At 40.6% G+C, this 15,338-nt stretch overlaps 1 protein-coding gene across 6 annotated transcripts in view; it reads left to right on the top strand.

Annotated features, from left to right (window-relative positions):
- The window catches only part of FAT1 (FAT atypical cadherin 1), a 147,792-nt gene extending 132,822 nt beyond the window's left edge, over positions 1 to 14,970 (top strand). For 2 of the 6 annotated variants that reach the window (XM_008977165.4, XM_034959530.3), the window contains exons 21-29: positions 1,185 to 1,342; positions 2,251 to 2,713; positions 4,488 to 4,641; positions 4,821 to 4,931; positions 5,442 to 6,073; positions 6,788 to 6,925; positions 9,984 to 10,043; positions 12,353 to 12,388; positions 13,535 to 14,970. In XM_008977165.4, the coding sequence (XP_008975413.4) occupies positions 1,185 to 1,342; positions 2,251 to 2,713; positions 4,488 to 4,641; positions 4,821 to 4,931; positions 5,442 to 6,073; positions 6,788 to 6,925; positions 9,984 to 10,043; positions 12,353 to 12,388; positions 13,535 to 14,163 (2,381 nt within the window). In that variant the 3' untranslated portion in view covers positions 14,164 to 14,970. The remainder of the gene's footprint in view (positions 1 to 1,184; positions 1,343 to 2,250; positions 2,714 to 4,487; positions 4,642 to 4,820; positions 4,932 to 5,441; positions 6,074 to 6,787; positions 6,926 to 9,983; positions 10,044 to 12,352; positions 12,389 to 13,534) is intronic. The other 4 variants (XM_063604042.1, XM_034959531.4, XM_063604043.1 and 1 more) reach the window with 3 other exon arrangements.
- The last annotated feature ends 368 nt before the right edge of the window (positions 14,971 to 15,338 follow it).

Below are 15,338 nucleotides of genomic sequence, written 5' to 3'. Positions count from 1 at the left end.
TGATCATATCTCACACAGTTCTCTCCCTGTTGCCTTTTCCCTCCACTTAGCAGTATGGTAAAGAGCACCTTTCATATGGTTCCGAGCCAGTACCTGTAAGCCTGATTGTTTTTGATAGCTGGATAATATTTTCTAGCATGGCTGTACTTATTCAACATTGTTCTTATGTGTAAAGATTCGAGTTGTTCTCTTTCTTTCAGATAAAGAAATCTTTATACATGTATCTTTACATACTGATGTGTTCATTTCTATACAGTGTATAGATTATAAAACTAGAATTTGCTATCTCAAACATCGATGACATTTTAAATTTTTTTGTATCACTATATTAGTTTTCCAAAAAGTCGTATTAATTTTTATTTCTTCCAGTTATGTATGAAGGTTTCACTCTCCATTCTCTTGACATCATTGAACATTTTCGATTATAAAACGAATTCCCCACCATCTATTTGATGGGTGTGAAGTGATATCTAATTATTATTTTAATTTGCATTTCTCTGGCTACTTTAAAAGTTTTCATCTCATTTGTTCATTTCCTATCAGTATTGCCTCTGCTGTGGCCTCTACCTGTTCATGTTGTTTGATGGTCTGGGTTATTTGTTTCTTAGTATCAATGTGTAGAATTACTTCTGTATTAGGAGTATTAACATTCACAGTGTTGCAGTTACCTCTGTCTTTATATCATTTATATTTATGTGAACTTTTGATTTGTTAAGTATGCCTCTTGTCATTTTGAAATTCAATTGTTATTTAGTCAGTTCTACATAATTTTATGTAACAGTTGCCATCTGTGGAGATTGATGACATTTGCATCTTCTTTGGGGAATGGGGATTGTTTTATTTTGCTTGAGAAGGTTTCTTAAATCACCTTGAGGCTATGTATAACTATTTTCTGAAATTTTCTTCTAATAATTTTATACTGAACATTTTTGTATTTAATCTTTCATTACTTTAGAATTCATTTCTCTGTGATGCGGTTGTCAAATTTATTCTTTCAAAACAGAGAGCCAGTCATGCTGGGCTTTTCATTAAGCAAATAGACGTTTTCCCACAGAATTGGATAGTAAAATGTTATCATCTTAAATAAAACCCTAAATCAGTCTCAAGGGGTGCAGGGGAGTCATACTTTAAAAAATATGCTTAAACTTGGTTCTGGTTTATTTTTTCCTCTGTGTGATTCACAGGGAGTTCATCTATGACACTGACTGGAAACAGCTACGTGAAATACCGTCTGACGGAAAATGAAAACAAATTAGAGATGAAACTGACCATGAGGCTCAGAACGTATTCCACGCATGCGGTTGTCATGTACGCTCGAGGAACTGACTATAGCATCTTGGAGGTATGTTTCTCCACAGTGTTGCTTCTCAGTGGAAGACTTTCAAACCATAAATTTCATTTGATATTCAGATTATTAATTTGCACAGATAATAAAGTAAGTGTAATGGTTGAATTCCACATTTAAATAATTCATTGATGCCTGTACAAGTTTTAGACTTTGTGGGATGAAGAGCTCTTTTTGCTCTGCCATGACAGAGATTTAGGTCCATGTGACAGTTAACATTCAAACTCTAGGTGATGCCCCATTTTAATAATGTTGGCTGGGTGTGGTGGCTCACGCCTGTAATCCCAGCACTTTGGGAAGCTGAGGCGGGTGGATCACTTGAGGTCAGGAATTTGAGACCAGCCTGGCCAGCATGGCAAAACCTGCTCTCTACTAAAAATACAAAAAATTAGCCAGACTTGGTGGCGGATGCCTGTAATTCCAGCTACTCGGGAGGCTGAGGCACGAGAATCACTTGAACAGGGGAGGCAGAGGTTGCAGTGAGTTGAGATCACGCCACTGCACTCCAGCCTGGGCGACAAGAGTGAAACTGTCTCAAAAAACAAAAACTGTTATAGTTTATAGAGACATCCTACATGTGTTTCAAGTGTTACGTATCTTGCCCACCTTTTTTAAAAACATTATTCAGTTTTGACTTTTGATCTTACCTAATGCTTATGTGTTCAGTTAATAGTTAATTATTCGCTTTCATGATGCTTTGTGGATGTGCATTATAACTTGATATTCCTAAAAGACGCATTTTAATGATTTATACAGTGGACAAATGAATCTGTGCTCTGTAGTACTTAAATGCAAGGCCTAACTTCTACCCTCACTCCCTAAGCCCTCTCCTGTAGATTTGTGATCAGGTGCTCTCATTGAAGGTTCTATGAGAGTAATGGGAACAGTCATTGCTTTTATCCTAGATTCATCATGGAAGGCTGCAGTACAAGTTTGACTGTGGAAGTGGCCCTGGAATTGTCTCTGTTCAGAGCATTCAGGTCAATGATGGGCAGTGGCACGCAGTGGCCCTGGAAGTGAATGGAAACTATGCTCGCTTGGTTCTAGACCAAGTTCATACTGCATCGGGCACAGCCCCAGGGACTCTGAAAACCCTGAACCTGGATAACTATGTGTTTTTTGGTGGCCACATCCGTCAGCAGGGAACAAGGCATGGAAGAAGTCCTCAAGTTGGTAATGGTTTCAGGGGTTGTATGGACTCCATTTATTTGAATGGGCAGGAGCTCCCTTTAAACAGCAAACCCAGAAGCTATGCACACATCGAAGAGTCGGTGGATGTGTCTCCGGGCTGCTTCCTGACGGCCACGGAAGACTGCGCCAGCAACCCTTGCCAGAATGGAGGCGTTTGCAATCCGTCGCCTGCTGGAGGTGGGCTCCGTAATGTTGCCATCTTTAAAATGCTGCACGTGTGTACATTTAAGGGGAAGCTCCCCAGGTATTTTTTTATTTTTTTCTCTTTTGATTCAGATAATTTTGTCCGACACTGCAGTCAGTGTTGGAAGCGAGCAGCATCCCTCATACAGGGGCAGAGCTGGGTCTGCTGCCCTTCTGGTGCCCAGGCTGCAGGTGCCGCGGCTCCCACTGCTGAGCGCCTGCAGTGCCCTCCCAGTGCCCGAGCAGGAGGCACCTCAAGTGACTCAGAACTCTTCTTTAACTTCATAGTCATCGGCCCAGGGGAATTTAGAATTCATACCGCTTAGCCCTTCTTTGTTATTTGTATCACCTTTTATCTAATGGCTCAGCGTAGAGGGCCTGCTAGATTCTTGCTGGCAATAATAGTTGGGAATATGATTTTCCAGAAGGCCCTGAATCCCTCCTGAAGTGTTGCCATATCTGTCTGTCTTGAAGCCCTGGCGTAGTGGGGGTACTCTGTGTCTTTTGCACCCTGGACTCCTGTTAGGCCCACTTACCAATAATAGGGTGCAGTTAGGAAAATGACAGTTGTCATGCCAAATAGAGCTTGGTATAATGAACAGAGCAAAAATAATACTGTCATTAAGTGGGATTTCCAAAGCTTTGGTTTTCTGCTGTTCTCTCAGGGAAGTATATTTGCATTCTGTGTGCGTAGAGTGGGCCAGGCCAGCCCCACAGAAACACTCTCGTTTATACTGTGCTCGTATCAGTTACACGTCCAAACCAGGTTAGCAAGGAGACCGTCCTCATTTTGTCACTTAGGGATGAGGCTGAGAGAGGTGCTTTCCTGACATGCACTCCCGTGGTCCCAAAGCAGGAGTAAAGGAGGATGGCAGCCGTGCCCTGGCCCCTAAAGGCCCTGGCCCAGGGCACCACAGTTCTTCATCCTGAGAAAAACCCACAGCCACTCCAGCTTTGGAGGGGCGGGGAAGCACTGTGCTGCGGTGTGCCCTCAAGGCAGGCAGTTAGAAGATCTGCCACACCACCTGTCACAGACTTGACAAAGTGGAGTCAACATTCTTCGTACTGCTTTGAACAGATGTGATGATCTCCTTTCTTAAATCTTTACATGTTTGAGAGGCTGAGGCAGGAGGATCGCTTGAGGCTAGAAGTGAGGCAGCCTGGGCGTTACAGGGAAACCCCATCTCTACAAAAACTTAAAAAATCAGCCAGGCGTGTGGCATGCCTCTAGTTCCAGCTACTCAGGAGGCTGAGGTGGGAGGATCCCTGAGCCCGGGAGTTTGAGGATGCAATGAGCTGAGATTGCGCCACTGCACTGCAGCCTGGGTGGCAGAGCGAGACCCTGTCTCAAAAAATAAAAATATTGAAAGGTAATTTATAGTCTTCAAAGTGCTTTTCACATTCATTTTCTCATTTAATCCTTAAATGCTTGTGAATTGCAAATAAATTGAGATGTTAAGTGGTGCTGTCTATGTACATGGTCACTCAGGTAAAGAACTGTATTTTCCTCCTCTATATGTGTGACCTAATGATCTTAATGCAGATTATGATGAACTAAAGCTAACTGAGTTCTCTCTTCAATTCTGGGTGTTTTGGTTATACCAGCAGTGGAAGGCTTGTTGATGTAGCCAACTTTTTTCCCAGAGAGAGTGAGAATTTTACGAGCTTTTACAGACCTCGGAGAATAAAGATAAAAAGCAATATAATGAAGACCAGGTTTCTGAGTCATTGAGTGATAGGACTTTTTTGTTCCTTTTTGCCGATTTAGGTTATTACTGTAAATGCAGTGCCTTGTACATAGGGACCCACTGTGAGATAAGCGTCAATCCGTGTTCCTCCAACCCATGCCTCTATGGGGGCACGTGTGTTGTCGACAACGGAGGCTTTGTTTGCCAGTGTAGAGGATTATATACTGGTCAGAGGTATGTGTATTTTTCTTAACTTTCATAATCAATTGTAGTATAAAATTCTTAAACATATAATGGTACATATAAAAAGTCTGCACGTTAATTTGCTAATGTGTTCTGTTTTGCTTTCTGTTTTGCTGTATTTATTTGCAATAGGATCGTGAGGTTTATGTCTTTTTCTCCTTACTCTTCAGGTGTCAGCTTAGTCCATACTGCAAAGATGAACCCTGTAAGAATGGCGGAACATGCTTTGACAGTTTGGATGGCGCCGTTTGTCAGTGTGATTCGGGTTTTAGGGGAGAAAGGTAAATGGTTTCTTTCAAAATTTAGATTCGTACCTTTTCATAGCGTCATATTGACTGGCAGATGCAACAGACCTTCAGTGATTTGAACTACATTATGTCAGATTTTGATAATCCTCATATTGGCCCCTTATATAATTTATAATCTTTTCACTCTTTAAAATGAATTATCAAGCAGATGAATACAGTATATATAATACTTGAAAAAAACTAATGTTTAGCCAATGGGGTTGATGTAATAGACTGTTGATCCTAGGAAAATGGCCATTAATATTGGCTTGATATGTTTCCTTCCCAAATATACATCAAAAGCATGCGATCACATGCCTGGTTTCTCCACAGAAGGTCTTTTCTCGTGGTTGTCGACGTTACATTTTTTAGTTGTCTTTTATCTGGGTCTGATCTTCACATAGCTCATCAAGGAGGGATTAGTCTTCAGTCTCTAAGGATTGAGCCTGACATACGCTGGCGTATGCTACAGAGGTCTCTCCTCATTCCTGACTTTCTTGACAGGTGTCAGAGTGATATCGACGAGTGCTCTGGAAACCCCTGCCTGCACGGGGCCCTCTGTGAGAACACGCACGGCTCCTATCACTGCAACTGCAGCCACGAGTACAGGGGACGTCACTGCGAGGATGCTGCGCCCAACCAATATGTGTCCACGCCGTGGAACATTGGGTTGGCGGAAGGAATTGGAATCGTTGTGTTTGTTGCAGGGATATTTTTACTGGTGGTGGTGTTTGTTCTCTGCCGTAAGATGATTAGTCGGAAAAAGAAGCATCAGGCTGAACCTGAAGACAAGCACCTGGGACCCGCTACGGCTTTCTTGCAAAGACCATATTTTGATTCCAAGCTAAATAAGAACATTTACTCAGACATACCACCCCAGGTGCCTGTCCGGCCTATTTCCTACACCCCGAGTATTCCAAGTGACTCAAGAAACAATCTGGACCGAAATTCCTTCGAAGGATCTGCTATCCCAGAGCATCCCGAATTCAGCACTTTTAACCCCGAGTCTGTGCACGGGCACCGAAAAGCAGTGGCGGTCTGCAGCGTGGCGCCAAACCTGCCTCCCCCACCCCCTTCAAACTCCCCTTCTGACAGCGACTCCATCCAGAAGCCTAGCTGGGACTTTGACTATGACGGTAAGAGCCACTTTTTCATCTCACTAAAATGTCACTTGAGATAAACAGTGAGGTTACAAGTTCTGTCCAGTCCAAATGTGTGTACTCTTCATTAGAGACAAGTATGCTCAGACTGAAATCCGTATGATGATTTGAAACTTTTTTGGATGTCCCGATTGCTGGCTTAGCATTGTGGCTTTGATGTTATTTTAATTAAGAAATTGAATCTAGTCATGTTTAGTTAATATTCTGGAGAGATCATTTCATTTTATAATTGATAAAGGTTCTCATCTATAATTTTTTGAGTTTATTAATATGTCAAAAAAATAATCGGGAGCATTTTCATGCTAGGATTTTTAAAAATATGACCTGGCAAAGTGGAAATATTTATATTAGTGACCTAACATATATCTGATGCTTTTTTCTTTTAAAGCTGTACATACTATTTTAAAACAAAATTTTAGCAGCCTTTTCTGTCTAATGATACCCATAGGCATGCTTATGGGCGATTTCTACTCTATGAATAATCTCTAAGACGTTGTGGAGGTCTTTCTGTGCAGGGTGTTTTTTATTTCTTCGTTTGAGTTTGTAAGGTGTTTCTGTTTTTCTTTCAGTCATTCATTTATTCAGTCAATCTCAGGCCATCGTTGGGTAATGCATGGTGTGTCTCAGGATTCAGCGGTGAACAAAACCGTCTTGGCCCATATACTTACTGTTTGTCATCCTTCCTTTTAGCAAAAGTGGTGGATCTCGATCCCTGTCTTTCCAAGAAGCCTCTAGAGGAAAAACCTTCCCAGCCATACAGTGCCCGGGAAAGCCTGTCTGAAGTGCAGTCCCTGAGCTCCTTCCAGTCCGAATCGTGCGACGACAATGGTGAGGCAGCAGTGTGCTGCAACACTGCGCTTTGCTTGCTTGTTGTGTTATTGTGTTATCTCACAATGTAGACGCACTAGCTACCCTTAAAGCCTCACCATATTTTCATTTTTCTTGGACCACTTTTAAACAATACCGTACATACTTGCATGAATGTCTGCTGGGGAAAATAGCCAGACTGTTCTTAATGAATAGGTGTTTGAACTTGTCAGTAATAGAACATACTCATTGAAGGATCTGATCGACTAATCTTATATCGGCTTTTTTTCACAACAGTTAATATCACCCCAGTTTTGTGGGTTTGTCAGAAATCTTCCTCGCAACTTTCTTAACCACGCAGCATGCACACAAACACACACTCTCTCTCTCTCTCACACACACACACACACACACCCCCCCTCTAAGAAGAGATGTGATAGTCTGAAATGTTCGATGTCAGTAGCACCTTGGGTATTACAAGGTTTTATTTGCCTCCTCCCCCAACCCCACTGCGGCCCCAGCTCCCATTTGGATCAGAGCCTACTGCCAGAGCACAGTTTAAGAGATTGCTAGTAAGTTTGATTATATTTCTAATGAAGAAAGTTTGACAGTGGGATCTTTGCCACCAGTTATGTTGATCTGGTTTCCCTATAGGGTAAATTGCATTGATAACTAGCTTTGCCATATTAACACATACCAGTAGAGAAAATTGTCAATATTCAGTAACACAATGTAGTTTTTAGTGGAAATTTTTGAATCTCAGAATTAGTAAGTTTAGTGATAATTTTTATTGTATAAACGTAATATGTTTATTATTAAACATATTAATATGTTATACATTTCAAATACTTTATTGGTGGAAAAAGGTAACCCCACTAATAATTATTCAATCCAGAGTAATATAGTCCATAATACATCATATAGTCCATAAATCCATATAGTCATTATCTATTGCAGTCATTTTTCAAACTAAAGATAGCTATAAGTATGTGCTATCATTTCTGATTTCAAGTATATATATATATACTTTCAAATATATATATATATATACACACACTCTATTCCTAATCAACACAGGTATATTTTGATACCATATATATGGTATATACCATATATATACCATATATACCATATATATACACCATATATATGGTATATACCATATATATACGATACCATATATATGGTACCGTATATACGGTACCATATATATGGTATCGTATATATGGTATCAAAATATACGTGTGTTGATTAGGAATAGGGTGTATGGACATAGCTTTGCTTGTTAAACCAACAAGGTAGAATTATGTCTTTTATCAATTTTAATTCTAAGAAGTTCCTGTTTCCAGTTTATGTAATAATTTATATCTTGGCCCCTAAATGCTCTTTATAAATACATTTCAGAATTTTATCAGCATTTTCTTTCTAGTTCTTGTTGTTGAAACATCAGTCTTCTTAATAATAGTCCCAGGTGGCCGGGCGCAGTGGCTCATGCCTGTAATCCCAGCACTTTGGGAGGTCAAGGCGGGCGGATCACAAGGTTGGGAGATCGAGACCGTCCTGGCAGTGAAACCTCGTCTCTACTAAAAATATAAAAAAAATTAGCCGGGCGTGGTGATGGGCACCTGTACTCCCAGCTACTGGGGAGGCTGAGGCAGGAGAATGGCCTGAGCCCGGGAGTTGTAGCTTGCAGTGAGCTGAGATCACGCCACTGCACTCCAGCCTGGGCGACAGAGCAAGACTCTGTCTCAAAAAAAAAAAATAGTCCCAAGTGCTTTCAATAAGTTATGGCCAAATTAGTTATGAAAACTAGCTTCCAGATAGTACAATGCAGAGAAAAAACATATATACAGGAGTGTTTCTATTTTACTCATTACCATAATGTAATTATCAGTTGTAAACTGAAAGTCTGCTGAGAGTCTGTTCCTGCGTCGTATTCCCAGTTTTCCAGGGCCATTACAGATTACCACAAACTTTGTGGCCTAAAACAATGTAGACTTGTGTTGCTGTCATTCTGTAGCTTAGAAGCCCAACGCCTGTGTCTCACAGGGCTTAAGTCATGCGATCAGTAGGGCTGCATTCCCTTCTGCAGCTCGAGGGAAGAACCTGTTTTCCTTCCTTTCCTGGTTTTTCGAGGCTGCCCACATTCTTTGGCTCTTGGTTTCTTCCATCTCAGAGACGGCAACACAGTGTTTCACTGACTGCCCTTCTGTCAGCAGAGCTCCCCCCAGCCGTAACTGGGAACGCCTCTGTGCAGAAAAGTTACCCTTATGATTACACTGGGCCCACCCAGGTAATCCAGGGAAATCCCTCATCTCAATTTCCTTACCTGAACCGCGTCAACAAAGTCCCTTTTGCCATGTATAGTGACATATTCACAGGCTCCTGGGATTAGGACGTGGACTATTTGAGGGCCAGCCTTCTGCCTACCACATGCGTACATATTTACCTTGGCATAGTTATTTTAAAACAATCTGATACACAAATGAAAAGGGAATTTACACAGGAAACAGACGGACAGAGTCTCCTCCTATACTGGTACATTAGCTCACCAGCGATTAGTCCGTCTGCAAACAGACGAGAAATTTGCAGGGAAAGCAATCAGAACAGGGACAAAAACATTCTTGTTTTAGATTGCATATGTTTCTCCTTCAATTTCTTTTTTTTGGGGGACAATGTGTGAGTGACTAAGCAGCCGGAAGAGTGGCGAACCACAGATTGTCGTCGTGGAATGTCAAGTCTTGCCTGTAAGATGTTAAAATAAGAATCGTTTTGGCCTGGCATGATGCATAATTGTCATTGTGAAAAAATTTAAAGCTAAAAGTTTTTTTGTTTAAATTCCAATAAAATATGTTTACATTATTCCTTTGATTGATAACAAATATATAGCTCGATTAGAAAAGTCTCTGAGACACACAGCTAACAGTGAGGAGACCACGCGTCATTATGTGGTTGTATTAAAGCACTCATCGGTTGGAATCTGAGGTAGAAATGGTATAATACAAAACTTTATTTCATGCACTGTTTTCTAACTAACTGAAGATGTTCCTAATTGACTGCTTTTGTACCTTTTTGCAAGCTTCCATAGTGACCGTAATGCACCTTGTCAATGCTGTGGTTGACACGGTGAGCACAGAAGGTACAGTTGTAAGTGCTTGTGCTTGTGTCTGTGTCTTGCAGCAGCCGTGTCGTAGAGCTCGGCCGCATTGCTATTGCAATGGTAGGAAAAAACAGTTTGTGGTTTTGAGGGGGTTGAGTCCTTTTATTTTATGCAAGTGTGTATATACGTAATATGAGTGCTTTGCAAAAAATATCTCAATGTATGTTATGTCTTTGTTCCTTTTTACCATTCATAGTGGTTTACACAGACATCAGAAGTAACCATGAGATCTGGAGAGCTTATCTGTAGGTGGTGCAATAAAGAAAAAGTTCAGAAGTAATTTTACCTAAAATTTTTTTGAAACAAAAATTCTTCTTCATATGTACAGGAATAAGACTTGAATAACGTAAAGCTTTCATAATTAATCTGTAACTGACTCTTCACTTTTGGTTTTTCCCTGAGTATGATCAAAGAAAAGGGTGTAGAGCATGGTAAAAGAATATTTTCATATTTGGTTTAGTGAAAATTATTTAATGTGAAGCTTTATCTGCTCAGAGTTGTAAGAAAGGACATTGAGCACCTTCCCCAAATTATTTTAAATTAAAATAGCCCTTTATTAGTGCACTGAAATTCATCACATGGGGAAGACACAGGCTAGTACTTTTCAAACTGTAACGTGAATCAGATCATCTGGAGGGCTGTTAAAAGCCCAATTGCTGGTTCTCAGCACCAGCATTTCTGATCCAACAGGTCTGGGTTGGGACTTTAGAATTTGCATGTTTCTCCAGTTCCCAGGTAGCTCTGATGGTGCCGGTGTAGAGATCCCACTCGAGACCTGCTTACAGAGGCCATCGAGTACACAGACGCCATCACAGAGCTCGGGGGATCCCTTATGCTAGGACATGACGCTGTCAAGGTTCAGGAGAAGGGAGGATAGCTCTGGGCCCCATTTGCTATCAGGCAGAAGAGGCTTAGATACTCCAGTGTTGATGGTTATAGTTACTGAGGACGCCTACACTTCTTTTCCTAAGAAGTACCATGTTTTCACTTGGCAAATCAGAAACGTACCTGTATTTTGTCTAGTGAAGTTTCAGTGTTAAACTGATGACCTTCAGCATTTTAAATATTATTGAAGTTTATAGAAGCAGAATTTCAACAGTTCCTTCATTGCAGTCTCCTTCATTGACAAATATTTTTTGGCATATCCAAGAAGTGCACATGGAATTTAAAGTTGAAAGCTATTACTAGTGCCTACGTAACAAAAGTTGTTGATCTTTTTTTGTTTAAAGGAATTGCTGCTTTTGTTACTAGACTTAAAAATGATTCTGTAGATACATGTTACCTAAATGCCGGCGTATTCATGTTTTAGAGACACCACAGTCTTTTACAATTATTGAAATTTCTAGAAGTGAACTATCAATCAAATATTTGTCCCAAATTATAACACTGTTGAATGCATAGAAAGCCTTGTTTAAAAAATCACGGATGTGACCGTTTTTCTGCTGTGATGTCTACTTTCACAGTTATTGATAGTTTCTAACAGTGCTTATCCTGCACGATCCTGTTTAATCCTCATAACAACTCTAAGGGATTTTCACCCCATTTCAAAGAGAGAACCTGAAGGTTAGCCAGGGCCTGGGCAGGTGTCTCATGGCCCTAACTGATAGTGGGATTTACACGCGTTTGGTTACACTTCCTGCTGGGCTTCTGTGTATAGATGCGGGGCCCTGGCAGGGCAAGTGTAATTACAGACATGGGGGTAAGTGTAGCCGTGGTCTCCTTAGGGAATGGCTCACAGTGTCAATATTAAAGCATATTCAAAATACATACAGTTTGGAGAGATCTTCAGCTTGTACATCTGTCTTTAAGTATCTAAGTTTGCCTATGAATTCCTCTGAATTTAATGTCCTTTGAAGTTGCAGTGTGCTATAACGTGTGTGCATTATGTAGCTGTAGATGTATTTGGATTATCACCTATGTAATCTGATCAGTTTATATTTTATTAGAGCCTGTTTGTTTTATTTTCATTATTCCTAAGGAAATTCTGTGTTTTCAGGCTGTGATTGTCAGAAACAAGGAAAAGAAAGTAATATTTGAGTTTTCTGGCCAAATTTCTGGTTCCTCATTCCGCGGTCTTTTTCCTCCACTTCCATATTCCATTTTATTTGTGGTACATACATTTCTCAGCCATTTGGAATTGTCGTAGATACTGGCGTAAGGACATGCTGTATGGCTGACTGGGCCTTTGTAAGCAGTTTTCATTGTTCTGTGTACTTACCTTTATTGCCTTTTCAGCCGTCTGTTTTAATTACAAATGTTTTCTTTTTTTTCTACTCTGCCACCAAAAGAATCTTTGGCTGCTCCTGACCTCAGCAAACCAAGAGGTGACTTATGCATGCCAGTTATTCGTTGATATTCACTAAAAACAATGGGTCAAGCCTTGCCCCAGTGCTGACTGACTACGCTGGGTCGCCCAGTGTTTGCAGCAGTAACTAAGTACACGGCTGCATGTGTGTGCGCATTGCATTCGAAGCACGGATTGCCTAACCTTCTCCCGCCTCTCCAAGGATTTTTTAAATCCTAAGGAGGAAAAAAAAAAAACTATTCCAAAATTGGAAGTTTTTTTTTAAAATAGTGCTGCTTTATATAGTCTAAAAGGATCACAGTCCTTTTGGAAGTAACACAGATTGATTGTTACAGTGTATCAGAGGCTGTGTTATAATCTTGCAACGCTTGTTCAATTGTATTTTGCTTGAATTGGCATGCTTTGATACATACCTATATTAAGTTAATTTGTTGTCTGAGGGTTAATGAAAAATAGTAATTATAATATTAAACTTGCTACATTATTATGAAGGAAGCTTATTTTCTAAACTTTAGCATGTTAAAGGTTACTTTTATTACTTTAAAAAGTTGCATTGGCTGGGCCTGATGGCTCACGCCTGTAATCCCAGCACTTCGGGAAGCTGAATTGGCAAGATTGTTTGTGGCCAGGAGTTTAAGACCAGCCTGGGCAACATAGTGAGACCCTGTCTCTATAAAAAATAGAAATGCAAAATTTTTTTAAGTTGCATTAATCAGTATTTTTTAATGAGAAGTAGTGCAGATCAAGTGACACTGGATATTTCACTAATGTCCTAAGACTGGATCAGTACTCTTCTTCCTACAGAGCAGTGGGTTCTACAGAAGAAAAGTCAGAAGGATGGTTAGAATCATTTGTAGAAAAATGTATATAATTTAGATGCTAGCATCCCATTTCTCTTAGGACTCCTTTTGTTTCCTTGAATGTTAGTTGCGTACATAAAACTGTAAGTCCACATTTTAGAACTAGAGCCTAGTTCATAGGGGTCTTTAAACTGGAGTGGGTTGGGTGATGTCTTCAAAGCAAAGACGAGGAATTGCCAGTGGTGAGCTTTGAATGAAGGCATAAATGCGGTTGCATCTTTGTGTCTTTGATACACTGAGCTCTCTTTCCATGGCACAAAAGCTTAGGAGAAAACACACTGACATCTGTTTTCTTTTCCACCAAGGGTATCACTGGGATACATCAGATTGGATGCCAAGCGTTCCTCTGCCGGACATACAAGAGTTCCCCAACTATGAGGTGATTGATGAGCAGACACCCCTGTACTCAGCAGATCCAAACGCCATCGATACGGACTATTACCCTGGAGGCTACGACATCGAAAGTGATTTTCCTCCACCCCCAGAAGACTTCCCCGCAGCTGATGAGCTACCACCGTTACCGCCCGAATTCAGCGATCAGTTTGAATCCATCCACCCTCCTAGAGACATGCCTGCTGCGGGTAGCTTGGGTTCTTCATCAAGAAACCGGCAGAGGTTCAACTTGAATCAGTATTTGCCCAATTTTTATCCACTCGATATGTCTGAACCTCAAATAAAAGGCACTGGTGAGAATAGTACTTGTAGAGAATCCCATGCCCCTTACCCGCCAGGGTATCAAAGACACTTCGAGGCGCCCGCTGTCGAGAGCATGCCCATGTCTGTGTACGCCTCCACGGCCTCCTGCTCCGACGTGTCAGCCTGCTGTGAAGTGGAGTCCGAGGTCATGATGAGTGACTATGAGAGCGGGGACGACGGCCACTTCGAAGAGGTGACGATCCCGCCCCTGGATTCCCAGCAGCACACGGAAGTCTGACTCTCAACTGCCCCCAAAGTGCCTGACTTTAGTGAACCTAGAGATGATACGAGTAATCCGCGTTGTTCTTTGCAGCAGTGCTTCCAAGCTTTTTTTGGTGAGCCGAATGGGCATGGCCGCGCTGGATCCTGCACCTCTGGACGTGCTAGCCATTTCCAGTGTCCCAACTACTGTCATCGTGAGGTTTTCATCGGCTGTGCCATTTCCCAACGTCTTTTGGGATTTACATCTGTCTGTGTTAAAATAATCAAACGAAAAATCAGTCCTGTGTTGTCAGCATGATTCATGTATTTATATAGATTTGATTATTTTAATTTTCCTGTCTCTTTTTTTTTGTAAATTTTATGTACAGATTTGATTTTTCATAGTTTTAACTAGATTTCCAAGATATTTTGTGCATTTGTTTCAACTGAATTTTGGTGGTGTTAGTGCCATTATCTAGCACCCTGATTTTTTTTTTTTTTTTTTTTTACTATAACCAGGGTTTCACTCTGTCTTTTTCCACTGAAGTGTGACATTTTGTTAGTGCATTTCAGTGTAGTCATTCATTTCTAGCTGTACATAGGATGAAGGAGAGATCAGATACATGAACATGTCTTACATGGGTTGCTGTATTTAGAATTATAAACATTTTTCATTATTGGAAAGTGTAACGGGGACCTTCTGCATACCTGTTTAGAACCAAAACCACCATGACACAGTTTTTATAGTGTCTGTATATTTGTGATGCAATGGTCTTGTAAAAGTTTTTAATGAAAACTACCATTAGCCAGTCTTTCTTACTGACAATAAATTATTAATAAAATACTTGAGCTTTATGCCTCTTTTTCCTTCCCATTGATACTCCTGTTCAGGATTCAGTGGCTGAGATAGAAGAATGGATGAATGGAAGGGTGGATATTGATGTATTTGTTTTTAGAGGACAAGGCATAAATGTGAAAATCCTCTCTACCCTGACCAGAAGCCAGGCTGTCCATGCGGAGCTAGCCACCAGGTGGCAGTATATAGCTACTTGATACGGCTCAAAACTATAGCCACAAAAGTAAAAAGCATAACTTTTTAATATTTTTAAACCAAACCAAGAAAATTTTATACATTTTTAATTAGTATGAATTTATTGGTTGTAATTTTAATGCTTACATGTTTTTCGCCTTTGTCAATGTTTTATATCAAAA

This window comes from Pan paniscus, chromosome 3 (assembly GCF_029289425.2).
Source record: "Pan paniscus chromosome 3, NHGRI_mPanPan1-v2.0_pri, whole genome shotgun sequence".
Taxonomy (NCBI): Eukaryota; Metazoa; Chordata; class Mammalia; order Primates; family Hominidae; genus Pan; species Pan paniscus.
The sequence above is the reverse complement of the archived record's forward strand: the minus strand, read 5'-3'. Positions and strand labels throughout refer to the sequence as shown.